Below are 27,890 nucleotides of genomic sequence, written 5' to 3' on the forward strand. Positions count from 1 at the left end.
TACAATTTGAATGCTAGACGTTCTCTGTAAGTGGTGTACCTCTGGCCGGACCGTAACTCTCGCGAAATACTTAGAACTTGCAATGTTAAACGACGTACACTTGAACTTGCATATCAATTGTATTCTCGCAAGGCTAATAAAGTTCTCGGTCGCTTTGGATGTAATCTATATCTTTTAGACAAACGTACGAAGCAGTCCGTTGTATGTCCCATTCCCAAGTTTTGCAAATCTGGCAATGAACATATAAAAAAGCAAAGACTTGTCGCAAGATTTGTATCTTGAAATTACACTAATGACTCTGCAGGAGTCATCTTGACAAGGCTTTTAGATCAGCTACATTGAGAACCATTTTGTTGTCACTTTTTTCTTTCGCCATTCCATTTCAAACCTAAGATTTTTTGCAGAATTTATTCATCTTTTGGTTTGCTTTCATATATTACTTAAATATTTGTTCATTTATTTGTTTGGTTTTTTTGTGAATCGCGCAGGAAAAACGAAAACGTGCCAAAGAAGACATGACGGCGATGGAAGAAGAGATGGCTGCTGCCAGCGAGCAGATGAAAGCTCGAGAGGAGGAAATTCTGGCCAAGCAAACTCCTTCAGTAAAGTTAGTAAATATGGTGCATTGGAAGATCTGTGAGTTGTCGATCTCACAGTAAATGACTTGTTGTAAAAAAAAAAAAAAAAAAAGATCGAGATAATCAAATCTCTTCGACTGCATTTGAGAGAAGCCAGGTTGTGGAATTAACAGCAAGCAAAATACTAATTGTTTGTTGTTTTTCTTTAACTGCAGGTCGCAAATTGCTACTCCAGGACGCAAGCCCCCTGCCACTCCACGTCGTTCTCCCTATAGATTTGGACTGTGAGATAATCGCGAATAGTTGACGAAATATCTTTCTTTTTTCTCTGGATTAACGATCGCGCCACATGGGTGACCATTGATTTATCCCTCCATCTTTGTATGACGCTGCTGTATTTGACAGCGGCAGGATAGTATTGTCGTTACAATACAATACAATACAATACAATACAATACAATACAATACTTTATTCAAGAGATAAAAAATTTAACTTATACAATATCTCTCGAAAGGGGATATCTAGAGGTCATCCCTACATAAAAGATTCCCCAAAATAATGATGAAAAGGTAAAATATAGAATATACAGATAGTTAAAACTGCTTACAATCGTATTAATCAATATTCACATATATCCTTAATCTGTTGCGAAATAAAGTCAGCGATTCTGCGTGTACAACATCTTTAGGCAAATTATTCCACATATTAACGATCCGTACAAAGAAAAAATGTTTGTAGCAATTTAGCATATCAACTTTTACATAGAGCTTATAATCGTGATTGGCTCTAGTTCTATTACATTTAGTTCCTTGTTGGTTGTTGTTTTGTGCACGTGGAAGTATACGTGTAAACGCGCAATACTCGTGCAACCCAGGAGCTTTGTATCCTGAAATGGTGTTTTTCCCAGTTTTTACTGCTTCGTGTGGTTGCAATCCGCTTACGTTGTATGAGTATTTTGTTTTTAGAAATTACTTATTGCTTTGCTTGTTTCCATTTTGTTATTTTGGTGTACAGTATATACTTTGGCAATGAACAGAACCTCAGTTCTTTTTAACGGAAAATGCGCTGCTCTACCGGCGTTAAATCTTATGGCAATAAATATGTATTTTGTTGAGTTGTAAATAAAGTGTACAGTCGGTCGTTCTTACATGCTTTTTGTTTGTTTGTTTCTATATTTTTTTATAGTTTGCTATATATTAACCGAGCCGGATGGATGCACTTGCTTTCCTAGTAAACGTAAAATATCTGATACAATCAAATGCTTGTATCTCTTGTGCTACAGAAATAATCAGTGGAAATGAACCCTAAATGCTTACGTTGAGTTGGCAGAGATACTTAAAACTGAGAAAAACTGAAAGGTCCGGAAAATAAGACAAGTAAGGTGCTGTGGGAGCATATACATGGGCATTCTAGAGGGTACGGGTCTTGAATCGAATCGTGAGTTTGATAATAGCGAATTTCAAAGAGCGGAGTGCATTTTATAGACGAAAGATAGAAATGATTACATTTTACATTTTAAGCAATTGTCTCTTATGGACACATGAAAAATTAAGGTGGCTTCACAGGGAATCGAACCCATGACCTCTCTGATGTCGGTGCCATGCTCTACCGATGCTCTGTTTCATTCGACAGTCATTTCACGGGAACATATATGTCCAACAAATTGACCTGTTCCCAGCTCCGTGGCTTCGTAGCTCATTCGTTAGAGCATTTCAACGGGATCGCTGAGATTCGAATCCCGTTGAAGTGGCCTGGCTTTCTCAGGTGTCAAGAAGAGACAATTTGCTTAAATTGTCCAGATAACTGCAAGGATTACTTCTATCTTTCGTTTGGAGTACAGTTTGTTGTTTGGTTACACCCAGACGTTATGTGAACAAGTGGAGACAATGAGTCGAGTTTATAGCATTTAAAAAGTGCTGAGAACGGCTACGAAATTCCTGAGGCAGGAATTGTTGCTTCCACTCGGAATTCCCGTATGTGACCACTTTATCTGCGAATGGCGCCAAAATTTGTTAGCAAGAGGGTGGAGACCATTGACAACAATATCAGCAAATCATAAATATGGATTCGAAAGTAACCTTTATTTCAGTCATCGAGTTTAGTAGGTGGACGCAGGAATCTTCCATAGACGACAATCATAAATGGCCGCCAAATAATTATTTCTTTGTCCTTTTGCTAATTGGACCCACTAACTACAACAGAAAGGTTGCCTTAGAACGAGGCTAGTTGATCTAATTAGCATATAAGCAAAAAAAAAAATTTATTGGCCCTTCTCGAAAGCTGAACTTGTTGGACATTCACTACTTGCTCCAATCCCATAATACACCTCTTTTACCCCGCAAAAATCTGCATAACCATTGTTTTCGACTTTCTTGAGATATTTTCATGTCCCAGGAGAAATTGCAAACAATTGTTATGCAAACGTTTTGGGGGGTAATAGAGGTGTATTATGGGATTGTGAAAGTAGTGAATTTAAGATTTAAAAACTGTTTCATTTACCTAGTTTCGTAGCCGTCTTTTTAGCCTGTTTAAGTACGGACGTTTGTAGGAACGTGCGTGACAATATTGTTATTCCATGTTTTGCGAATGTTCTCTCACAGATGATGTAATTTTCAGTAAGTACGCTCTGAATTCTGGAAACGAAGGACACGAGCGAAGAAAGAATAACTGAAACGAAGGACTAGTGAGTTGTAATGTTCCTCTGATGTGAAAGACGAATAAAGCGAGGCATAGAGAAGAGTCAGATAGTACTTCAGCTGGTACTTTATCGGTTTTGGGAAAACGAACAGCCTCCAATTACGAACACGTGCTATTAGTAACATGAGTGTAGGGGGTACCGAATGGTCCCTTCAAATTTTCAAGTGCTTCGTCGATGTTTTGGTATAGAAATAATGCTTTACTACATCGCTGTACTAAAAAGCCTGCGAATACAGCCGCCTCTCATATGCCAAATCAAATGGGAGTGATAAGAGGCGGCTGCATTCGCAGGTGAATAACACTGCGCAGCAATGTCGAGGCATACATTATCCGATAAAACAATAGAACAACCCAAGAGGGCGGGTCCCGGCCACCCTTTTGTCCAATTTTTTTTCCTTTGTAAACGTTTCTTAGATGATACTTCGAGCTTTGTTACTTAAATAGAAGAGAGAAATTATCGAACGTTGTCCGAATCAACGGCTCTTATGGCTAGCTTCAAACCGACAAACTAGGCGTCGCATTTTATTCAGTGAAAAGACGAGGGAGGTTGGATACGAATGACTGTTCTACATATAGTTGTACCAGTGAAGGTAGGCTTTGTAAAGGAATAGAGAAAGGAAAGCAGTAGTTGCCAAAAGAACGATCCCATTGCCACTCTGTTTCCTCATGTGTTTCTGTTACTCCATGAAGAAAGAAAGAATCGTAACGACGGCACAAAACTTCTACTTTAGCTTATTTATTCTAAACTGTAAACGCTAGCGAACTTCAAAGAGAAAAACTCGAAGACAGGAAAAAACCATAAGATAAAACTTTTTCACATTTTTCCCCTTTTCTTTTTATATTTAAAAGAAGAGAAAAATAAATTTAAAAAAACAAGCCTAGTCTTGTACACTTTATTTAAACTAAGTGAAGTCTTAAATTTTCTGGTGTCTCTACATTTCTTCAACCAGTCTCGAAGGTAGTCTAATGTTACGTCGCGGCGATGCCGACCGGGACCTGATCTGGAGCGCACTGCTTCGACAATGACGTCAGGGACGGCTGATTAGTAGGGAACTTAAGCAACGACAACAGCGACGGCAACGAGAACGTCACAAATGTGTATATTTAGTGGGCAAAAACAATGGCTTTGCACGCCCTGCACGTGCGTTTTTCACTTTTGTCCATTTCTTTGCCGTCGTCAGCAAAACAACAACGTGAAATAGTCAAATTTTAGGTTTTAAAGAGAACGTCAGCACTTGACGCTAAAGTCTCATTTTCTCCCCTAAATTAAGCGCCGTTCCGACCAATGTCATTTTTGAGGAACTACCACACCCTTGTCATATAAGAAGGGTTGACATGTTTACAAAGTGATTACAATGACGCGAATTTATATTTTGAGATGACGTTCTCGGTGCCGTCGCCGTCGTCGTTGCTTAAGTTCCCTAGTGACATCAACCGGCGCGGAACTGGGATGCTTCACTGGTCCAGGTCTAGGTAACCCTAGTGCCTGATTAACGCCTTATGGTTGGTCCTGGATCGCCGGACGGATATGGCGACGATTTCCGAAAAACCTGGCACCGGTTGGCCAGTTGAATTTTCTGAAGTGCTCGCACCTCGGAAGACAAATTCGGTCATTGCACGTGCTCGCGAAATAAAACAGTGCTCGCATGCTCGCGAATGCTCGCAAAGACCATTCGTTATCCCCTTTGCACTTTTCTGATGGTTGATACAATCGTCCATTGCTTCCTAGCTTTTGGTGATGCCTGTTTCAGTTTCTGCATCAAAAGTCAAGTTTCCAGATCCTCAGGATAATAATGTATAAAGTCGCTCATAGAATATTCGTCTTCTTTATCCGTCTTTGAATTCTCGGTAAACTTTCGATCCTTTTAGCTTTTTACTGGTTGTTTCGCTGTGAAGAATGACAATAGTCACATTTTTTTCGCAGTTGTGGTTGCAAATTTTGAATTTGCCGGCTGCTCCAAAATAAAAATACACCACCCGTACTGCAAAATCCCGACCGAGAAAGAACCAATCAGAGAGCTCGGATTTCCCTGAGACTAGCTTTGCGATATAATAAATATATATTAGACTTTTCCTACTTCGTGAAGCCCTTACAACATATTATACTTTGTTTTTATTAATTACTAACTTTTGCCTAGAGAAACTTTTTGTCTAAAAAATAAAGAAGAGATTTTACCATGCAAATTTGAGGTTTGGCAAACATTCAGCGTTTTTGTGTGTGTGTGTGTGTGTGTGGTTAAAGTGAATCTTCTTTTATCTTTCGTAGAGTGGGTGCTCGTTTCTGAAAACTGTGAAAAACGTTTTTATAAGCACTGAGTTATTTGTAGTCCGCTTATTCTAAAGCAGAATCGCGTTTTAGTTTAAGATTTCCACGATAAGAAATAAGAAAGTAAACTAAAGACTTCGTTTCTCGAACCTTTTGGTCACTTTATCCCACCTGGAAAATAACAAAAGCTCAACAATGGTATGACGTATGACAATAAAACTAATAAATACAGGTAGAAAATGGAGCTAAATTAAATCCCTAATTAAGCGATAGAGGCCAATGCCAATGAATGAATGGCAATTACAGAAAAGTCTTTTAAGGTATCAGTATAACCCAAAATTGATAATTTTGCCAAATTTTAGTTTTTGATATTCCCAGGTACATCTCATTGAGTTCTTTTAATTGCAAAAAGTTCCGTGAAAAAAAGGTTTCTTCTAGACAAAATTACAAAAGAAAAACGAGTCTATGAATAAATTATCTCCAATTAGAAGCTGTCAACAAGTTGTCATTATCAATTAAACTGCCATTAAAGGGGCACTGTCATCAGCTGCGCCTGCTCGAGTTTGTTTGCTCTCGAGCCCACGGAAAATTCTAGCCGCCATCATGGATTCACGCGTGAGTCACGTACATTCGCCGGAGTTTCTCCTTTGTCCACCATGGCCCTCCACAGTGGACACCATTTTGAATTTTTCGATTCAACTTGAAAAACGTTTATATAACCTAACACTTTTCAAGTTTTCACAAGACGCTAGCGCATGCGCTTTCCGTGACAGTTTCACTTTAAAAGTCGCGTTATAGAAGCGCAGCATGTTTTGCTTTGCATCGCGCGATTAGTCTGTCACGGCGTAATCGATTTGTTTGTTGTAGAAGATGTCTTCAAAAAACAACGCAAAAGATCGTGTCCTTTTTCAAGTACGAAGAAGGCACCCAAACGGAAAACCTCAAAAGTATTTAGAGCAAGGTGTGAAGAAAACGTAGCGATGTCGCTCGCTTCTCCGGAAACGAACTCAGTTTGTGAAAATACATACTTTTGGAAAAAGATCGCTCTTTTAGGAAAGGTTTTTATTTGTTGCCTTAAATCAACTAATAATCAGAATCTACAATTCCTAACCTTTCAGGAAATAGATTTACTTTATTGGGGTTTTTTATGAAACGTGTGACCGTGAAGCAGCGACAACCCGAGGTTGTCATTTGGGGTACACTTAATATACCTCAATTAAAGTTGAAAATTGCAGGGTGGCAATAGAAATTACACAGTAGGAGTTAGTGACAATACAGCGATGATTCATATATATTTTAACTTTTCCTGTTCCGCTGTTCCCTGGATCAAATAAGCTGTGTTCCCTTATTCCCCAAAACCCCGGGATAGGCCTTAGAAGTGCATAATCTTTGCTAGAGGTTAGACAACCGAACGTTAGAAGAGATAGCACGCTGCTCACAAAGTGTAGCGACCATTAGTAAATCACACCTTACATCAACTTGAGTAATTTTTTAAAGCCCAAGAAAATCAAGTATGAATATAAAGCCGAGAATGCTTTTCCTACTCACGTTTTGCCATGTTTGCATCATATCTAGTTTATTGAGAGCTTTTGAGCAGGTGCATTTTAAATTTATAGACCATTCCACGGTTAATTAATGACGCCATCTTGGTTGGGGGGCAAACACGGCCTAAAAAACAGTAAATGTAGGGGATTTTGGCCGACTTAGAACCGCTGGACATTTCTATTGAGATTATTTTCATGAAATATGAAGAAGAGATTCAGGCTTCAACGACACTAAACGAATTTTTAACATTTTATTACAATCCTTCTAATCAAAATCATGCAAATTGCCGCGAAATTAGAAGCAACATGAGAAGATTTATTATTCGAATTTACGGACGTTCTTTTCAGCGGCGCTACAGGGGTTCAGAGTCGGCTAAAATCCCATAGATTTACTATAAATTTAGCCGTGTTTGTCCCCCAGCCAGGATGGCATCAAAAATAGTGGAAAAGTCTATTTGTACCCAAATTAGGAAAGGAAGCTATTATTCCAGAATACTTAATCCTTTCGAAACACTTTCTTCGTCCAATCAAAGGTGGGTTGATCCCAGGAAGTTATGACATTGTCGAAATATATAAAATTAACACGATATATACATCTGTTAAAAGAGTTAAGAATCGTTCAAAATTCAGGCAACCACACCTCGGGAGATTCTAGCAGGGAGATTTTTTGTGCGATCGACGTTTTGACAACACAGAATGGCGAGTGTTCTGCAGTCCAGGAACGTTTTCACAGTTGTCGTAGAAGTCAGCGCGTTAATTGTCTTGAATCTTCTGTCCCTTATGGGAAACACCTTGGTTTGTATGTCCGTATACAGAAACACCGGATTGCGAACAACAACGAATCTTTACATCATCGCGCTGGCAATAAGCGATTTACTATCGGCTGTATTTGTAATGCCGTTTGTGACATCTGTTCTTGTTAGCGGCCACTGGATTTTTGGTGAAGTTATTTGTAATGTTCTTGCTTTCTTCAGTGCGTTTATCATCTACGTTTCACCAGTAACAATGGGACTGACAGCCCTCAATCGTTATGTGCGAATGTGCAGACCAGACCGGGAATATCAGAGGTTCTTTTCAACGAAAAAGTCATTGACACTTCTAGTGTCTGTTTGGGTGATTGTCGCCTGTTACAGTGGCCTCCCAAACATAATTGGTCTTCGAAAGAACACGTTTTTCCCGAATATTGCCTCATGTGCCATTGATCATCTCAGCGAAAGTGGCAGACTGATACACTATTGTATCGTTGTCTCTTTGTTCTTGTTAACGCCTTTAACCATCACCATCTTTAGCTACGTGAAAGTTGCGAAAAAAATCCAGCACCACAAAACTGAAATTTCATTCTTGCGACAAAACTCGCCGATCATCAGTGCCCGAGAGATAAGAATTAGTAAATCTCTTTTTGTAGTTGTTTTCGCTTTCATGATCTGTTGGATTCCCTTTTGGATCATTGTCCTTTTAATGCGCTTCCATTTGGTTCTCCCACGAAATGTGAAGCTCCTATCTTTCTTTTTCCTTTACTTATCCAATACGATCAATCCATTAATTTACGCTGGTATGAACCGTTGTTTCAGAAGAGAATTCCGCAAAATTATATGTGAGCGTAAGAAGAAAGTTCGGGATCGCATAACTAATGAAACTCCTCAGATAAATACGAATAATGTTCCTCAAGAACTTGACGAACGGCATCTTGGTAATCTCACTATAATGCTTTAAGTGTTGATCACGATAAAAAAGAATGAGGATTACATTTGGCTGATGTATCAAGTTTTCATTGAAACTGTTTATTGTGAAGATTTTGGGTCGCATTATCGCTAATGATTCATTTCTCTACAACACACGTAACTTCCCACGATGATCTCTCCGTGAACTGAGCATTTAGGTCAGTTATTATAGGTTTTGTAACCCTTTTGAAGTTTAGGCTAATATAACATATGTAATAGAAATACCGGAATAGAAGAATATATAAAATAATATACAAAACGAAGTTTAGTAGGTTCTTTATTCACATCAAATCAAAACTATAGTTTGTCTTGCAGTTTGAGCGGCAGGTGATGATAAATGGGATTTTATTTACTCTCGCCGTTGGCGATTTCCTCATTTCAGTCATTTACACCTTCAAAATTTGTACTTTCCATTCATCCGATAATTGTAAATTTGACAAGAATAATGAGAATATTCCAAAGTATAAGGGTATCCCGGGGGGCATTCTACTTACCGTTCTTAGATGGTTCAATATTTTAGGAAACTGTCTATCACTTCAAAATTGCATCTGCTTAAAACCAATTATATAACAACTCTAAGCAACAAAATTCTTGATTTTTAATAGAAACCTTTGTCAATATTAATTAAAATTAATATTGTCAACTACAAAGTTTTTCGATTAAATAGGTATTAATGTAGTTCCAATTGTTCTGGTAAATACCACAGCTAGCCCAAGCTCCTAGTGCAAAAAGACTTTGCACCGTAATATTAATGTAATGATCATATATAACAGTTCAAAAGATGGAGAATAAATTTAATTTAAACGACTTTCATTAGCTCAATTGTGTGTTACTTGTGTTTCCTTTGCGTTTGGTGCTATTTCTTGGTGCTTCCCGCGAGTTCATATTTAGGTCCCCATCCTCTATCCAATATATTAGGAAACTCGAGTTCCAATTGCCTCCGGATCCACTCCAGAATATCGGCCATAAATTCTGAACGAAGGCCCCGGTAACTCAAAATTCCATAAGGCCCTTGACACACGGTCACAAAACACATACGTTCCTAGGGTGCATTCTTTTGGGAGTATCTTGACTATTCTCATACACGGAATATCAATTTTCAAAAAAAACACATATTAAGAAAACGGAATACTATTAGCGAAGGTGACCTGGGAACTATTGTATCTGCGCATGCGCCAATTGCGTTAGTATGGCGAGTGGAAAAGGTTTCCCGAAAGTTTGGAACACGAAATGTTGAAATATGGCCATACGTACCATTTTTTTGGCGGTTTTCTCGGTTTTTAGGTTTGCTTCATTTGCTGAAACCTTAACGGGGAAGATGACGAAGAATTTTTTGTACTTGTGAGTGCTTTGCGTAGTGCAAATGTGTTCCCATATGCTCTTCTTCTTGATGTCGACTTAATTGATAAAAGCTTCGTGGTTTTTGCGCAAACCAATTAATGCCAACGTCATTTCTTTTGACCAGGCGAGGGCACTTTTTTTTCTATATTAACACAAACTTACAGCTCTTCTTGTTCTAGCAGCGGTAAAGAAACAGAAGAGAGGCCAGCACAACCGCATCTACAGTAGACCGTTTGTATCGCTATTTCATTCAAATTTTTACAATTTTCAAGCCGCCGGCCGGCGACCAGCCGGCCGCGTATCATTTCCCGCCAAATCTTTCCCAAAATAACGCATATTCTGCCTATTCCGATTGAACCACATTCCGGTCATTCCGTTCATTCGACTGAACCAATCTTGAAGCCAAGTATCATTCCTTTTTCTACATCAGCGTTGATGGGGAACAGGGGTGTAGCACAATGGTGAGAGCGTTCGCCTCCCACCAATGGATAGGAGGATGTTATTCCATTCACTGTCGCGCAGAACGTTCTCAATGTTTATTCTAAAGGAGTCAAGGCTTAAGTGCTGTAGCTCAGATACGTAAGAAAGATAAAAGTTCGAAAATTTATAGTCACAGAAGAGGTCGTTAAAGAGTTGGAAAGATTAATATTTATCAATGTCAGGAGATCCTAGAACACCAAGTTTACTGAAGGTGAAATGTGGAGCTCCGGCTCTCTGTGATCTGAACGTGACTTGTGTGACCCATTTTAATGTTGGAGTTGATACAAATAATCTGCCATGTGGAAATTCAATATTTCCGGAAGTATTACTATAGGGTATGAGCTTTTTAGGTGGCTGGCCTGTTTATTGGACCAGCTGCTTTCGAAATCAGTTTTTCGCTTGAAACCATCCACCTTTAGCGATCTAGGCTGAATTGTATTAAACTCATTTCCAGCCCCCACGCGCGCTCGGGGTCCAAATGGACCCATAAACAAAAAGCGTCACGAAAAAATTGAGTTACTTCCGGTTTTCACCAAACTTGGTGTGTGTAATTGTGAACATAATAAGCCAATCATCTACCAAGTCTTAGCCAGGAATCTTGAGTAGGTCATATACAACAGCCTTCACAAGTAGTAAGAAAATGGCCTTCGATGTTGTAGATGCTCGGAGAGTCTTAAATCCGAATAGTCATTTATTCCTTTGGCGTCCAAAAAAAAAACTGAAATTTCATGCGGACTAGATTTTTTCCTCATAAACCAAAGTCTCATGTGCAATCCTACGAGTGCTAGTATTTCTGTCGACGTCGGCTACCAAACAGATCATTCACTAATGGACATCAAAATAGCTTTACATTCTATTCCAAGAGGTCCGAGTTTCTGGAAACTTAACACCTCCTTTCTGAATGAAATGATTATATAAGCCAAATTCGAGCTGTTACTAAAGAAATTCACAAGGAATATCGACATGATAATACTTTGAACGACGCTTTGTTGTGGGAGATAAAAAGTTTAAGCAAGAAAGCATTCAATAAAGTATGCTACTACTAAAAAAGCCAAAACCGTACGACGCGAGGAAGAACTTGAGAAGGAATTAACACGTTGCAACATCTAATGGACTCTCAGAATGAAAACAACGAAATTGACAAAGAAGATACTTTCCATAATTTAGAGACTAAAAAAAGGGAATTGGAAGGAATAGTTGAGTACCGGACAAGAGGTTCAATTTTGACGCCAGATTTTGCAGGTGGTTTAATTAATGAAGGTGAAAAGAGCACCAAATATTTTTTTAAATTTAGAGAAAAAGGCATCATAAGCAAGGAACCATCTCACAACTAAAGCAAGCAGATGAGAGTTTTGTAACAACAGATAAAGAAATATTAAATCAATGTGAATTTTTTTACAGGGAACTATACCGCTCTAAAATTTGTAACTGTGATGATAAATATGATCAGATCAGATCGCGCGATTAGTCTGTCACGGCGTAATCGATTTGTTTGTTGTGGAAGACGTCTTCAAAAAAGAAACGCAAAAGATCGTGTCCTTATTCAAGTACGAAGAAGGTATCCAAATTAACGGAAAACCTCAAAAGTATTTAGATCAAGGTGTGAAGAAAACGTAACTATAGCAGCGATGTCGCTCGCTTTCTCCGGTTAAATTCTGACCGGAAACGAACTCAGTTTGTGAAACTACATACTTTCGAAAAAAGATCACTCTTTTAGGAAAGGTTTTTATTTGTTGCCTTAACAACTAATAATCAGAATCTACAATTCCTAACCTTTCACGAAATAGATATACTTTATTGGGGTTTTTTATGAAACGTGTGACCGTGAAGCAGCGAGAACGCGAGGTTGTCATTTGGGATACACTTAAACCTCAATCAAGGTTGAAAATTGCAGGGGGGGCAATAGAAATTACACAGTAGGAGTTAGTGACAATACAGCGATGATATATATGTATATATATTAACTTTTCCTACTGCATGAAGCCTTGACAACAAATAATACTTGTTACCTAAGATATTTTGTCTTTGTTCCGCTGTTCCCTGGATCAAATAAGCTGTGTTCCCTTATTCCCCAGAACCCCGGGATAGGCCTTAGAAAAGCATAATCTTTGCTAGAGGTTAGACAACCGAACGTTGGAAGAGATAGTACTCTGCTCACAAAGTGTAGCGGCCATTAGTAAATCACAACTTATATCAACTTGAGTAATTATTTAAAGCCCAAGAAAATCAAGTATGAATATAAAGCCGAACGCTTTTCCTACTCGCGTTTTGTGCCATGTTTGCATTATACCTAGTTTATTGAGAGCTTTTGAGCAGGTGCATTTTAAATTTATAAACCCTTCCACGGTTAATTGATGACGCCATCTTGGTTGGGGGGCAAACACGGCTAAAAATGCAGTAAATGTAGGGGATTTTGGCCGACTTAGAACCGCTGGACATTTCTACTGAGATTATTTTCATGAAATATGAAGAAGAGATTCAGGCTTCAACGACACTAAACGAATTTTTAACATTTTATTACAATCCTTCTAATCAAAGTCATGCAAATTGCCGCGAAATTAGAAGCAACATGAGAAGATTTATTATTCGAATTTACGGACGTCCTTGTCAGCTGCGCTACAGGGGTTCAGAGTCGGCTAAACTCCCATAGATTTACTATAAATTTAGCCGTGTTTGTCCCCCAGCCAGGATGGCATCAAAAAGAGTGGAAAGGTCTATTTGTACCCAAATTAGGAAAGGAAGCTATTATTCCAGAATACTTAATCCTTTCGAAGCACTTTCTTCGTCCAATCAAAGGTGGGTTGATCCCAGGAAGTTATGACATTGTCGAAATATATAAAATTAACACGATATATACATCTGTTAAAAGAGTTAAGAATCGCTCAAAATCCAGGCAACCACACCTCGGGAGATTCTAGCAGGGAGATTTTTTGTGCGATCGACGTTTTGACAACACAGAATGGCCAGTGTTCTGCAGTCCAGGAACGTTTTCGTAGTTGTCGTAGAAGTCAGCGCGTTAATTGTCTTGAATCTTCTGTCCCTTATGGGAAACACCTTGGTTTGTATGTCCGTATACAGAAACACACGATTGCGAACAACAACGAATCTTTACATCATCGCGCTGGCAATAAGCGATTTACTATCGGCTGTATTTGTAATGCCGTTTGTGACATCTGTTCTTGTTAGCGGCCATTGGATTTTTGGTGAAGTTATTTGTAATGTTCTTGCTTTCTTCAGTGCGTTTATCATCTACGTTTCACCAGTAACAATGGGACTGACAGCCCTCAATCGTTATGTGCGAATGTGCAGACCAGACCGGGAATATCAGAGGTTCTTTTCAACGAAAAAATCATTGACACTTCTAGTGTCTGTTTGGGTGATTGTCGCCTGTTACAGTGGTCTCCCAAACATAGTTGGTCTTCGAAAGAACACGTTTTTCCCGAATATTGCCTCATGTGCCATTGTTCATCTCAGCGAAAGTGGCAGACTGATACACTATTGTATCGTTGTCTCTTTGTTCTTGTTAACGCCTTTAACCATCACCATCTTTAGCTACGTGAAAGTTGCGAAAAAAATCCAGCACCACAAAACTGAAATTTCATTCTTGCGACAAAACTCGCCGATCATCAGTGCCCGAGAGATAAGAATTAGTAAATCTCTTTTTGTAGTTGGTTTCGCTTTCATGCTCTGTTGGATTCCCTTTTGGATCATTGTCCTTTTAATGCGCTTCCATTTGGTTGAAAAGCTGCCACGAAATGTGAAGCTCCTATCTTTCTTTTTCCTTTACTTATCCAATACGATCAATCCATTAATTTACGCTGGTATGAACCGTTGTTTCAGAAGAGAATTCCGCAAAATTATTTTTGAGCGTAAGAAGAAAGTTCCGGATCGCATAACTAATAAAACTCCTCAGATAAATACGAATAATGTTCCACAAGAACTTGACGAAAGGCATCTTGGTAATTTCACTATCAGTAATGCTTTAAGTGTTGATCACGATAAAAAAGAATGAGGATAACATTTGGCTGATGTGTCAAGTTTTTCATTGAAACTGTTTATTGTGAAGACTTTGGGTCGCATTATCGCTAATGATTCATTTCTCGGCAACACGCGTAACTTCCCACGATCATCTCTCCGTGAACTGAGCATTTAGGTCAGTTATTATAGGTTTTGTAACCTATTTGAAGTTTAGGCTAATATAACATATGTAATAGAAATACCGGAATAGAAGAATATTATAAATTAGTATAAACACACAGGTGATTACACAAAATTGCGCGCTCTCATTGGCTTGCTATCTCGGATTATCAGCCGATAATCACCTCGACGGGTTCCTCGACGGACAAAATGGCTGCCAGTAGTCGTTTTGTCACTGTAAGTGAAGATGATTTCGCGTTGAAATGTTTTTTTTTTTTCTCTTTTTTGAAATAATCACTTGTATTTTTATACTACAACAATTATTCGCCGAAGGCGAAGTGATTATCGGTGAATATTCGCCTCGACTTCGTCTCGGTGAATATTCACCGATAATCACTTCGCCTTCGGCGAATAATTGTTAAATAATATACAAAACGAAGTTTAGTAGGTCCTTTATTCACATCAAATCAAAACTATAGTTTGTCTTGCAGTTTGAGCGGCAGGTGATATTAAATGGGATTTTATTTACTCTCGCCGTTGGCGATTTCCTCACTTGAGTCATTTACGCCTTTAAAATTTGTAGTTTCTATTCATCCGATAATTGTAAATTTGGCAAGAATAATGAGAATATTCCAAAGTGTCAGGGTATCTCGTGGGACATTTTACTTACCGTTCTTAGATGGTTCAATATTTTAGGAAACTGCCTATCACTTCAAAATTGCATCTGTTTAAAACCAATTATATAACAACTTTAAGCAACAAAGTTTTTGATTTTAAATACAAAAATTGTCAAAATTAATTAAAATTAATATTGTCAAATACAAAGTTTTCCGATTCAATAGATATTAATGTAGTTCTAACTGTTCTGGTAAATGCCACAGCTATCCCAAGCTCCTAGCGCAAATATAAGACTTTGCAACGTAATATTAATGTCATGATCATATATAACGGTTCAAAAGATGGAGAGTAAATTTGATTTAAACGACTTTCATTCGCTCAATTGTGTGTTACTTGTGTTTCCTTAGCGTTTGGGGCTATTTCTGGTGGATTCCCGCGAGTTCATATTTATGTCCCCACCCTCTATCCAATAATCTATCCAATATATTAGGAAACTCGAGTTCCAACTGCCACCGGATCCCCACTCCAGAAAATCGGCCATAAATTCTGAACGAAGGCTCCGGTAACTCAAAATTCCATAAGGCCCTTGACACATGGCCAAAAAACACACACGTTCCTAGGGTGCATTCTTTTGGGAGTATCTTGACTATTCTCATTCCGGATTAGGAATAACACAATACACGGAATATCAATTTGCAAAAGAACACAAAACGGAATACTATTAGCGAAGGTGACCTGAGAACTATTGTATCTGCGCATGGGCCAATTCCGTTGGTATGGCGAGGATGCGAGTGGAAAAGGTTTCCCGAAAGTTTGGAACATGAAATGTTGAAATATGGCCATACGTACCATTTTTTGGCGGTTTTCTCGATTTTTCGGTTTGCTTCATTTGCTGAAAACCTTAACGGGGAAGATGACGAAGAATTTTTTGTACTTGTGAGTGCTTTGCGTAGTGCAAATGTGTTCCCATATGCTCTTCTTCTTGACGTCGACTTAATTGATAAAAGCTTCGTGGTTTTTGCGCAAACCAATTAATGCCAACGTCATTTCTTTTGACCAGGCGAGGGCACTTTTTTTATATATATTAACTCAAACTTACAGCTCTTCTTGTTCTAGCAGCGGTAAAGAAACAGAAGAGAGGCCAGCACAACCGCATCTACAGTAGACCGTTTGCATCGCTATTTCATTCAAATGTTTACAATTTTCAAGCCGCCAGCGGGCGACCAGCCGACCCCGTATCATTTCCCGCCAAAACTTTCCCAAGAGAACGCATATTCTGCCTATTCCGATTGAACCACATTCCAGCCATTGCGTTCATTCGACTGAACCAATCTTGAAGCCAAGTATCATTCCTTCTTCTCCATCAGCGTTGATGGGGAACAGGGGTGTAGCACAATGGTGAGAGCGTTCGCCTCCCACCAATGGATAGGAGGATGTTATTCCATTCACTGTCGCGCAGAACGTTCTCAATGTTTATTCTAAAGGGGTCAAGGCTTAAGTGCTGTAGCTCCGATACGTAAGAAAGATAAAAGTTCGAAAGTTTATAGTCACAGGAGAGGTCCTTAAAGAGTTGGAAAGATTAATGTTTATCAATCTCAGGAGATCCTAGAACACCAAGTTTAACATACTGAAGGTGAAATGTGGAGCTCCGGCTCTCTGTGATCTGAACGTGACTTGTGTGACCCATTTTAATGTTGGAGTTGTTACAAATAATCTGCCATGTGGAAATTCAATATTTCCGGAAGTATTACTATAGGGTATGAGCTTTTTAGGTGGCTGGCCTGTTTATTGGACCAGCTGCTTTCGAAATCAGTTTTTCGCTTGAAACCATCCACCTTTAGCGATCTAGGCTGAATTGTATTAAACTCATTTCCAGCCCCCACGCGCGCTCGGGGTCCAAATGGACCCATAAACAAAAAGCGTCACGAAAAAATTGAGTTACTTCCGGTTTTCACCAAACTTGGTGTGTGTAATTGTGAACATAAGAAGCCAATCATCTACCAAGTCTTAGCCTGGAATCTTGAGTAGGTCATATACAACAGCCTTCACAAGTAGTAAGAAAATGGCCTTCGATGTTGTAGATGCTCGGACAGTCTTAAATCCGAATAGTCATTTATTCCTTTGGCGTCGAAAAAAAAAACTGAAATTTCATGCCAACTAGATTTTTTCCTCATAAACCAAAGTCTCATGTGCAATCCTACGAGTGCTAGTATTTCTGTCGACGTCGGCTACCAAACAGATCATTCACTAATGGACATCAAAATAGCTTTACATTCTATTCCAAGAGGTCCGAGTTTCTGGAAACTTATCACCTCCTTTCTGAATGAAAATGATTATATAAGCCAAATTCGAGCTGTTACTAAAGAAACTCACGAGGAATATCGACATGATAATACTTTGAACGACGCTTTGTTGTGGGAGATAAAAAGTTTAAGCAAGAAAGCATTCAATAAAGTATGCTACTACTAAAAAAGCCAAAACCGTACGACGCGAGGAAGAACTTGACACGTTGCAACATCTAATGGACTCTCAGAATGAAAACAACGAAATTGACAAAGTAGATACTTTCCATAATTTAGAGACTAAAAAAAGGGAATTGGAAGAAATAGTTGAGTACCGGACAAGAGGTTCAATTTTGAAGCCAGATTTTGCAGGTGGTTTTATTAATGAAGGTGAAAAGAGCACCAAATATTTTTTTTTAATTTAGAAAAAAAGGCATCATAAGCAAGGAACCATCTCTCAACTAAAGCAAGCACATGAGAGTTTTCTAACAACAGATAAAGAAATATTAAATCAATGTGAAACTTTTTACAAGGAACTATACCGCTCTAAAATTTGTAACTGTGATGATAAATATGATCAGATCAGATCGCGCGATTAGTCTGTCACGGCGTAATCGATTTGTTTGTTGTGGAAGACGTCTTCAAAAAAGAAACGCAAAAGATCGTGTCCTTATTCAAGTACGAAAAAGGTATCCGAATTAACGGAAAACCTCAAAAGTACTTAGATCAAGGTGTGAAGAAAACGTAACTATAGCGATGTCGCTCGCTTTCTCCGGTTAAATTCTGACCGGAAACGAACTCAGTTTGTCAGTGAAACTACATACTTTTGAAAAAAGATCGCTCTTTTAAGAAAGGTTTTTATTTATTGCCTTAAATCAACTAATAATCAGAATCTACAATTCCTAACCTTTCACGAAATACATATACTTTATTGGGGTTTTTTATGAAACGTGTGACCGTGAAGCAGCGACAACGCGAGGTTTTCATTTGGGATACACTTAAACTACAATCAAGGTTGAAAATTGCAGGGGGGCAATAGAAATTACACAGTAGGAGTTAGTGACAATACAGCGATGATATATATATATATATATATATATATATATATATATATATAGCGCAAGTAGGGGGTTCCAGTTAGCTGCAGAGTGCTCGATACGTGAAGTAGAGCGAATATAACGTTTAGAAGAAAGACAACTTCACAGCGTAGCGACTTCAAGTTTCATGTTTGGACAATCATCAGGCTACAGATCTTACATTTGCATTCTAACTCATTTAAAGACCATTCTAATACTCTAGGGGAGCGTGCTATTTTAAGTTCGACAAAAGGTATTTGTTCTTGTGTCTGCATTTAGAAATTAACTCGTTTCTTACGCGCCACCTACTGAACAAAAGAAACGAGTTAATTTCTAAATGCAGACACAAGAACAAATACCTTTTGTCGAACTTAAAATAGCACGCTCCCCTAGAGTATTAGAATGGTCTTTAAATGAGTTAGAATGCAAATGTAAGATCTGTAGCCTGATGATTGTCCAAACATGAAACTTGAAGTCGCTACGCTGTGAAGTTGTCTTTCTTCTAAACGTTATATATATATATATATATATATATATATATATTTTTTTTTTTTTTTAACTTTTCCTACTGCATGAAGCCTTGACAACAAATAATACTTGTTCCCTAAGATATTTTGTCTTTGTTCCGCTGTTCCCTGGATCAAATAAGCTGTGTTCCCTTATTCCCCAAAACCCCTGGATAGGCCTTAGAAGTCATAATCTTTGCTAGAGGTTAGACAACCGAACGTTGGAAGAGATAGTACTCTGCTCACAAAGTGTAGCGGCCATTAGTAAATCACACCTTATATCAACTTGAGTAATTTTTTAAAGCCCAAGAAAATCAAGTATGAATATAAAGCCGAACGCTTTTCCTACTCGTGTTTTGTGCCATGTTTGCATTATACCTAGTTTATTGAGAGCTTTTGAGCAGGTGCATTTTAAATTTATAGACCATTCCACGGTTAATTAATGACGCCATCTTGGTTGGGGGGCAAACACGGCTAAAAATACAGTAAATGTAGGGGATTTTGGCCGACTTAGAACCGCTGGACATTTCTACTGAGATTATTTTCATGAAATATGAAGAAGAGATTCAGGCTTCAACGACACTAAACGAATTTTTAACATTTTATTACAATCCTTCTAATCAAAGTCATGCAAATTGCCGCGAAATTAGAAGCAACATGAGAAAATTTATTATTCGAATTTACGGACGTCCTTTTCAGCGGCGCTACAGGGGTTCAGAGTCGGCTAAAATCCCATAGATTTACTATAAATTTAGCCGTGTTTGTCCCCCAGCCAGGATGGCATCAAAAATAGTGGAAAAGTCTATTTGTACCCAAATTAGGAAAGGAAGCTATTATTCCAGAATACTTAATCCTTTCGAAGCACTTTCTTCGTCCAATCAAAGGTGGGTTGATCCCAGGTAGTTATGACATTGTCGAAATATTTAAAATTAACACGATATGTACATCTGTTAAAAGAGTTAAGAATCGCTCAAAATTCAGGCAACCACACCTCGGGAGATTCTAGCAGGGAGATTTTTTGTGCGATCGACGTTTTGACAACACAGAATGGCGAGTGTTCTGCAATCCAGGAACGTTTTCATAGTTGTCGTAGAAGTCAGTGCGTTAATTGTCTTGAATCTTCTGTCCCTTATGGGAAACACCTTGGTTTGTATGTCCGTATACAGAAACACCGGATTGCGAACAACAACGAATCTTTACATCATCGCGCTGGCAATAAGCGATTTACTATCGGCTGTATTTGTAATGCCGTTTGTGACAGCTGTTCTTGCTAGCGGCCACTGGATTTTTGGTGAAGTTATTTGTAATGTTCTTGCTTTCTTCAGTGCGTTTATCATCTACGTTTCACCAGTAACAATGGGACTGACAGCCCTCAATCGTTATGTGCGAATGTGCAGACCAGACCGGGAATATCAGAGGTTGTTTTCAACGAAAAAGTCATTGACACTTCTAGTGACTGTTTGGGTGATTGTCGCCTGTTACAGTGGCCTCCCAAACATAGTTGGTCTTCGAAAGAACACGTTTTTCCCGAATATTGCCTCATGTGCCATTGATCATCTCAGCGAAAGTGGCAGACTGATACACTATTGTATCGTTGTCTCTTTGTTCTTGTTAACGCCTTTAACCATCACCATCTTTAGCTACGTGAAAGTTGCGAAAAAAATCCAGCACCACAAAACTGAAATTTCATTCTTGCGACAAAACTCGCCGATCATCAGTGCCCGAGAGATAAGAATTAGTAAATCTCTTTTTGTAGTTGTTTTCGCTTTCATGATCTGTTGGATTCCCTTATGGATCATTGTCCTTTTAATGCGCTTCCATTTGGTTGAAAAGCTGCCACGAAATGTGAAGCTCCTATCTTTCTTTTTCCTTTACTTATCCAATACGATCAATCCATTAATTTACGCTGGTATGAACCGTTGTTTCAGAAGAGAATTCCGCAAAATTATTTGTGAGCGTAAGAAGAAAGTTCCGGATCGCATAACTAATGAAACTCCTCAGATAAATACGAATAATGTTCCACAAGAACTTGACGAAAGGCATCTTGGTAATTTCACTATCAGTAATGCTTTAAGTGTTGATCACGATAAAAAAGAATGAGGATTACATTTGGCTGATGTGTCAAGTTTTTCATTGAAACTGTTTATTGTGAAGACTTTGGGTCGCATTATCGCTAATGATTCATTTCTCGGCAACACGCTTAACTTCCCACGATGATCTCTCCGTGAACTGAGCATTTAAGTCAGTTATTATAGGTTTTGTAACCCTTTTGAAGTTTAGGCTAATATAACATATGTTATAGAAATACCGGAATAGAAGAATATTATAAATTAGTATAAACACACAGGTGATTATACAAAATCGCGCGCTCTCATTGGTTCGCTATCTCGGATTATCAGCCGATAATCACCTCGACGGGTTCCTCGACGGACAAAATGGCTGCCAGTAGTCGTTTTGCCACTGTAAGTGAAGATGATTTCGCGTTGAAATGTTTTTTTTTCTCTTTTTTGAAATAATCGCCTGTATTTTTATACTAAAACAATTATTCGCCTCATTCTCAGTGATTATCGGTGAATATTCACCTCGACTTCGTCTCGGTGAACATTCACCGATAATCGCTTCGCCTTCGGCGAATAATTGTTAAATAATATACAAAACGAAGTTTAGTAGGTCCTTTGTGTTTCCTTTGCGTTTGGCGCAATTTCTTGGTGATTCCCGCGAGTTCATATTTAGGTCCCCATCCTCTATCCAATATATTAGGAAACTCGAGTTCCAATTGCCTCCGGATCCACTCCAGAATATCGGCCATAAATTCTGAACGAAGGCTCCGGTAACTCAAAATTCCATAAGGCCCTTGACACATGGCCAAAAAACACATACGTTCCTAGGGTGCATTGTTTTGGGAGTATCTTGACTATTCTCATTCCGGATTAGGAATAACACAATACACGGAATATCAATTTGCAAAAGAACACATATTCTGAAAACTGAATACTATTAGCGAAGGTGACCTGAGAACTACTGTATCTGCGCATGCCGCAATTGCGTTGGTATGGCGAGGATGCGAGTGGAAAAGGTTTTCCGAAAGTTTGGAACGTGAAATGTTGAAATATGGCCATACGTACCATTTTTTTGGAGGTTTTCTCGATTTTTCGGTTTTCTTCATTTGCTGAAAACCTTAACGGGGAAGATGACGAAGAATTTTTTGTACTTGTGAGTGCTTTGCGTAGTGCAAATGTGTTCCCATATGCTCTTCTTCTTGACGTCGACTTAATTGATAAAAGCTTCGTGGTTTTTGCGCAAACCAATTAATGCCAACGTCATTTCTTTTGACCAGGCGAGGGCACTTTTTTTTATATATTAACACAAACTTACAGTTCTTCTTGTTCTAGCAGCGGTAAAGAAACAGAAGAGAGGCCAGCACAACCGCATCTACAGTAGACCGTTTGCATCGCTATTTCATTCAAATTTTTACAATTTTCAAGCAGCCGGCCGCGTATCATTTCCCGCCAAATCTTTCCCAAAAGAACGCATATTCTGCCTATTCCGATTGAACCACATTCCGGTCATTCCGTTCATTCGACGGAACCAATCTTGAAGCCAAGTATCATTCCTTTTTCTACATCAGCATTGATGGGGAACAGGGGTGTAGCGCAATGGTGAGAGCGTTCGCTTCCCACCAATGGATAGGAGGATGTTATTCCATTCACTGTCGCGCAGGACGTTCTAAAGGGATCAAGGCTTAAGTGCTGTAGCTCAGATACGTAAGAAAGATAAAAGTTCGAAAATTTATAGTCACAGGAGAGGTCGTTAAAGAGTTGGAAAGATTAATGTTTATCAATCTCAGGAGATCCTAGAACACCAAGTTTACTGAAGGTGAAATGTGGAGCTCCGGCTCTCTGTGATCTGAACGTGACTTGTGTGACCCATTTTAATGTTGGAGTTGTTACAAATAATCTGCCATGTGGAAATTCGATATTTCCGGAAGTGTTACTATAGGGTATGAGCTTTTTAGGTGGCTGGCCTGTTTATTGGACCAGCTGCTTTCGAAATCAGTTTTTCGCTTCAACCATCCACCTTTAGCGATCTAGGCTGAATTGTATTAAACTCATTTCCAGCCCCCACGCGCGCTCGGGGTCCAAATGGACCCATAAACAAAAAGCGTCACGAAAAAATTGAGTTACTTCCGGTTTTCACCAAACTTGGTGTGTGTAATTGTGAACATAATAAGCCAATCATCTACCAAGTCTTAGCCTGGAATCTTGAGTAGGTCATATACAACAGCCTTCACAAGTAGTAAGAAAATGGCCTTCGATGTTGTAGATGCTCGGAGAGTCTTAAATCCGAATAGTCATTTATTCCTTTGGCGTCGAAAAAAAAAACTGAAATTTCATGCCAACTAGATTTTTTCCTCATAAACCAAAGTCTCATGTGCAATCCTACGAGTGCTAGTATTTCTGTCGACGTCGGCTACCAAACAGATCATTCACTAATGGACATCAAAATAGCTTTACATTCTATTCCAAGAGGTCCGAGTTTCTGGAAACTTATCACCTCCTTTCTGAATGAAAATGATTATATAAGCCAAATTCGAGCTGTTACTAAAGAAACTCACGAGGAATATCGACATGATAATACTTTGAACGACGCTTTGTTTTGGGAGATAAAAAGTTTAAGCAAGAAAGCATTCAATAAAGTATGCTACTACTAAAAAAGCCAAAACCGTACGACGCGAGGAAGAACTTGACACGTTGCAACATCTAATGGACTCTCAGAATGAAAACAACGAAATTGACAAAGTAGATACTTTCCATAATTTAGAGACTAAAAAAAGGGAATTGGAAGAAATAGTTGAGTACCGGACAAGAGGTTCAATTTTGAAGCCAGATTTTGCAGGTGGTTTTATTAATGAAGGTGAAAAGAGCACCAAATATTTTTTTAAATTTAGAAAAAAAGGCATCATAAGCAAGGAACCATTTCTCAACTAAAGCAAGCAGATGAGAGTTTTCTAACAACAGATAAAGAAATATTAAATCAATGTGAAACTTTTTACAAGGAACTATACCGCTCTAAAATTCGTAACTGTGATGATAAATATGATCAGATCAGATCGCGCGATTAGTCTGTCACGGCGTAATCGATTTTTTTCTTGTGGAAGACGTCTTCAAAAAAGAAACGCAAAAGATCGTGTCCTTATTCAAGTACGAAGAAGGTATCCGAATTAACGGAAAACCTCAAAAGTACTTAGATCAAGGTGTGAAGAAAACGTAACTATAGCGATGTCGCTCGCTTTCTCCGGTTAAATTCTGACCTGAAACGAACTCAGTTTGTCAGTGAAACTACATACTTTTGAAAAAAGATCGCTCTTTTAACAAAGGTTTTTCTTTATTGCCTTAAATCAACTAATAATCAGAATCTACAATTCCTAACCTTTCACGAAATACATATACTTTATTGGGGTTTTTTATGAAACGTGTGACCGTGAAGCAGCGAGAACGCGAGGTTTTCATTTGGGATACACTTAAACTACAATCAAGGTTGAAAATTGCAGGGGGGCAATAGAAATTACACAGTAGGAGTTAGTGACAATACAGCGATGATATATATATATATATTTATATATATATTTTTTAACTTTTCCTACTGCATGAAGCCTTGACAACAAATAATACTTGTTCCCTAAGATATTTTGTCTTTGTTCCGCTGTTCCCTGGATCAAATAAGCTGTGTTCCCTTATTCCCCAAAACCCCGGGATAGGCCTTAGAAGTGCATAATCTTTGCTAGAGGTTAGACAACCGAACGTTGGAAGAGATAGTTCTCTGCTCACAAAGTGTAGCGGCCATTAGTAAATCACACCTTATATCAACTTGAGTAACTATTTAAAGCCCAAGAAAATCAAGTATGAATATAAAGCCGAACGCTTTTCCTACTCGCGTTTTGTGCCATGTTTGCATTATACCTTGTTTATTGAGAGGTTTTGAGCAAGTGCATTTTAAATTTATAGACCATTCCACGGTTAATTGATGACGCCATCTTGGTTGGGGGGCACACACGGCTAAAAATGCAGTAAATGTAGGGGATTTTGGCCGACTTAGAACCGCTGGACATTTCTACTGAGATTATTTTCATGAAATATGAAGAAGAGATTCAAGCTTCAACGACACTAAACGAATTTTTAACATTTTATTACAATCCTTCTAATCAAAGTCATGCAAATTGCCGCGAAATTAGAAGCAACATGAGAAGATTTATTATTCGAATTTACGGACGTCCTTTTCAGCGGCGCTACAGGGGTTCAGAGTCGGCTAAAATCCCATAGATTTACTATAAATTTAGCCGTGTTTGTCCCCCAGCCAGGATGGCATCAAAAATAGTGGAAAAGTCTATTTGTACCCAAATTAGGAAAGGAAGCTATTATTCCAGAATACTTAATCCTTTCGAAGCACTTTCTTCGTCCAATCAAAGGTGGGTTGATCCCAGGTAGTTATGACATTGTCGAAATATATAAAATTAACACGATATATACATCTGTTAAAAGAGTTAAGAATCGCTCAAAATTCAGGCAACCACACCTCGGGAGATTCTAGCAGGGAGATTTTTTGTGCGATCGACGTTTTGACAACACAGAATGGCCAGTGTTCTGCAATCCAGGAACGTTTTCATAGTTGTCGTAGAAGTCAGTGCGTTAATTGTCTTGAATCTTCTGTCCCTTATGGGAAACACCTTGGTTTGTATGTCCGTATACAGAAACATCGGATTGCGAACAACAACGAATCTTTACATCATCGCGCTGGCAATAAGCGATTTACTATCGGCTGTATTTGTAATGCCGTTTGTGACAGCTGTTCTTGCTAGCGGCCACTGGATTTTTGGTGAAGTTATTTGTAATGTTCTTGCTTTCTTCAGTGCGTTTATCATCTACGTTTCACCAGTAACAATGGGACTGACAGCCCTCAATCGTTATGTGCGAATGTGCAGACCAGACCGGGAATATCAGAGGTTCTTTTCAACGAAAAAGTCATTGACACTTCTAGTGTCTGTTTGGGTGATTGTCGCCTGTTACAGTGGCCTCCCAAACATAGTTGGTCTTCGAAAGAACACGTTTTTCCCGAATATTGCCTCATGTGCCATTGATCATCTCAGCGAAAGTGGCAGACTGATACACTATTGTATCGTTGTCTCTTTGTTCTTGTTAACGCCTTTAACCATCACCATCTTTAGCTACGTGAAAGTTGCGAAAAAAATCCAGCACCACAAAACTGAAATTTCATTCTTGCGACAAAACTCGCCGATCATCAGTGCCCGAGAGATAAGAATTAGTAAATCTCTTTTTGTAGTTGTTTTCGCTTTCATGATCTGTTGGATTCCCTTATGGATCATTGTCCTTTTAATGCGCTTCCATTTGGTTGAAAAGCTGCCACGAAATGTGAAGCTCCTATCTTTCTTTTTCCTTTACTTATCCAATACGATCAATCCATTAATTTACGCTGGTATGAACCGTTGTTTCAGAAGAGAATTCCGCAAAATTATTTGTGAGCGTAAGAAGAAAGTTCCGGATCGCATAACTAATGAAACTCCTCAGATAAATACGAATAATGTTCCACAAGAACTTGACGAAAGGCATCTTGGTAATTTCACTATCAGTAATGCTTTAAGTGTTGATCACGATAAAAAAGAATGAGGATTACATTTGGCTGATGTGTCAAGTTTTTCATTGAAACTGTTTATTGTGAAGACTTTGGGTCGCATTATCGCTAATGATTCATTTCTCGGGAACACGCGTAACTTCCCACGATGATCTCTCCGTGAACTGAGCATTTAAGTCAGTTATTATAGGTTTTGTAACCCTTTTGAAGTTTAGGCTAATATAACATATGTTATAGAAATACCGGAATAGAAGAATATTATAAATTAGTATAAACACACAGGTGATTATACAAAATCGCGCGCTCTCATTGGTTCGCTATCTCGGATTATCAGCCGATAATCACCTCGACGGGTTCCTCGACGGACAAAATGGCTGCCAGTAGTCGTTTTGCCACTGTAAGTGAAGATGATTTCGCGTTGAAATGTTTTTTTTTCTCTTTTTTGAAATAATCGCCTGTATTTTTATACTAAAACAATTATTCGCCTCAGGCTCAGTGATTATCGGTGAATATTCACCTCGACTTCGTCTCGGTGAATATTCACCGATAATCGCTTCGCCTTCGGCGAATAATTGTTAAATAATATACAAAACGAAGTTTAGTAGGTCCTTTATTCACATCAAATCAAAACTATAGTTTGTCTTGCAGTTTGAGCGGCAGGTGATGATAAATGGGAGTTTATTTACTCTCCCCGCTGGCGATTTTCTCACTTCAGTCATTTACGCCTTCAAAATTTGTACTAATTTTACTAATTGTAAATTTGACAAGAATAATGAGAATATTCCAAAGTATAAGGGTATCCCGGGGGGCATTCTACTTACCGTTCTTAGATGGTTCAATATTTTAGGAAACCGCCTATCACTTCAAAGTTGCATCTGTTTAAAACCAATTATATAACAACTCTAAGCAACAAAGTTTTTGATTTTAAATACAAAAATTGTCAAAATTAATTAAAATTAATATTGTCAAATACAAAGTTTTCCGATTCAATAGATA

At 38.5% G+C, this 27,890-nt stretch overlaps 5 protein-coding genes and 1 long non-coding RNA gene across 6 annotated transcripts in view; 5 read left to right on the top strand and 1 right to left on the bottom strand.

Moving 5' to 3' along the window:
• Nucleotides 1-1,726, top strand: part of LOC138022300 (pre-mRNA-splicing factor ATP-dependent RNA helicase PRP16-like) — a 34,960-nt gene extending 33,234 nt beyond the window's left edge. Inside the window, exons 25-26 of the mRNA XM_068869401.1 lie at nt 489-607; nt 794-1,726. Of these exons, the coding sequence (XP_068725502.1) occupies nt 489-607; nt 794-866 (192 nt within the window). The 3' untranslated portion in view covers nt 867-1,726. The remainder of the gene's footprint in view (nt 1-488; nt 608-793) is intronic.
• The window catches only part of LOC138022301 (uncharacterized), a 37,787-nt gene that overhangs the window by 6,591 nt on the left and 3,306 nt on the right, over nt 1-27,890 (bottom strand). The window lies entirely within an intron of this gene.
• On the top strand, nt 7,713-9,610 carry LOC138021458 (melatonin receptor type 1A-like). The gene has a single exon (XM_068868341.1). The coding sequence runs from the start codon at nt 7,783-7,785 to the stop codon at nt 8,797-8,799; it is 1,017 nt and encodes a 338-aa protein (XP_068724442.1). The 5' UTR covers nt 7,713-7,782; the 3' UTR covers nt 8,800-9,610.
• Nucleotides 13,527-14,984, top strand: LOC138021859 (melatonin receptor type 1A-like). Its single transcript, XM_068868881.1, has one exon. The coding sequence runs from the start codon at nt 13,588-13,590 to the stop codon at nt 14,638-14,640; it is 1,053 nt and encodes a 350-aa protein (XP_068724982.1). The 5' UTR covers nt 13,527-13,587; the 3' UTR covers nt 14,641-14,984.
• LOC138022016 (melatonin receptor type 1B-A-like) lies at nt 20,248-21,508 on the top strand. Its single transcript, XM_068869043.1, has one exon. It carries the CDS (start codon nt 20,295-20,297, stop codon nt 21,345-21,347), a length of 1,053 nt encoding a protein of 350 aa, XP_068725144.1. The 5' UTR covers nt 20,248-20,294; the 3' UTR covers nt 21,348-21,508.
• LOC138021888 (melatonin receptor type 1B-A-like) lies at nt 25,844-27,139 on the top strand. Its single transcript, XM_068868913.1, has one exon. It carries the CDS (start codon nt 25,877-25,879, stop codon nt 26,927-26,929), a length of 1,053 nt encoding a protein of 350 aa, XP_068725014.1. The 5' UTR covers nt 25,844-25,876; the 3' UTR covers nt 26,930-27,139.

This window comes from Montipora capricornis, chromosome 10 (genome assembly GCF_036669925.1).
Source record: "Montipora capricornis isolate CH-2021 chromosome 10, ASM3666992v2, whole genome shotgun sequence".
NCBI classification, from domain to species: Eukaryota; Metazoa; Cnidaria; class Anthozoa; order Scleractinia; family Acroporidae; genus Montipora; species Montipora capricornis.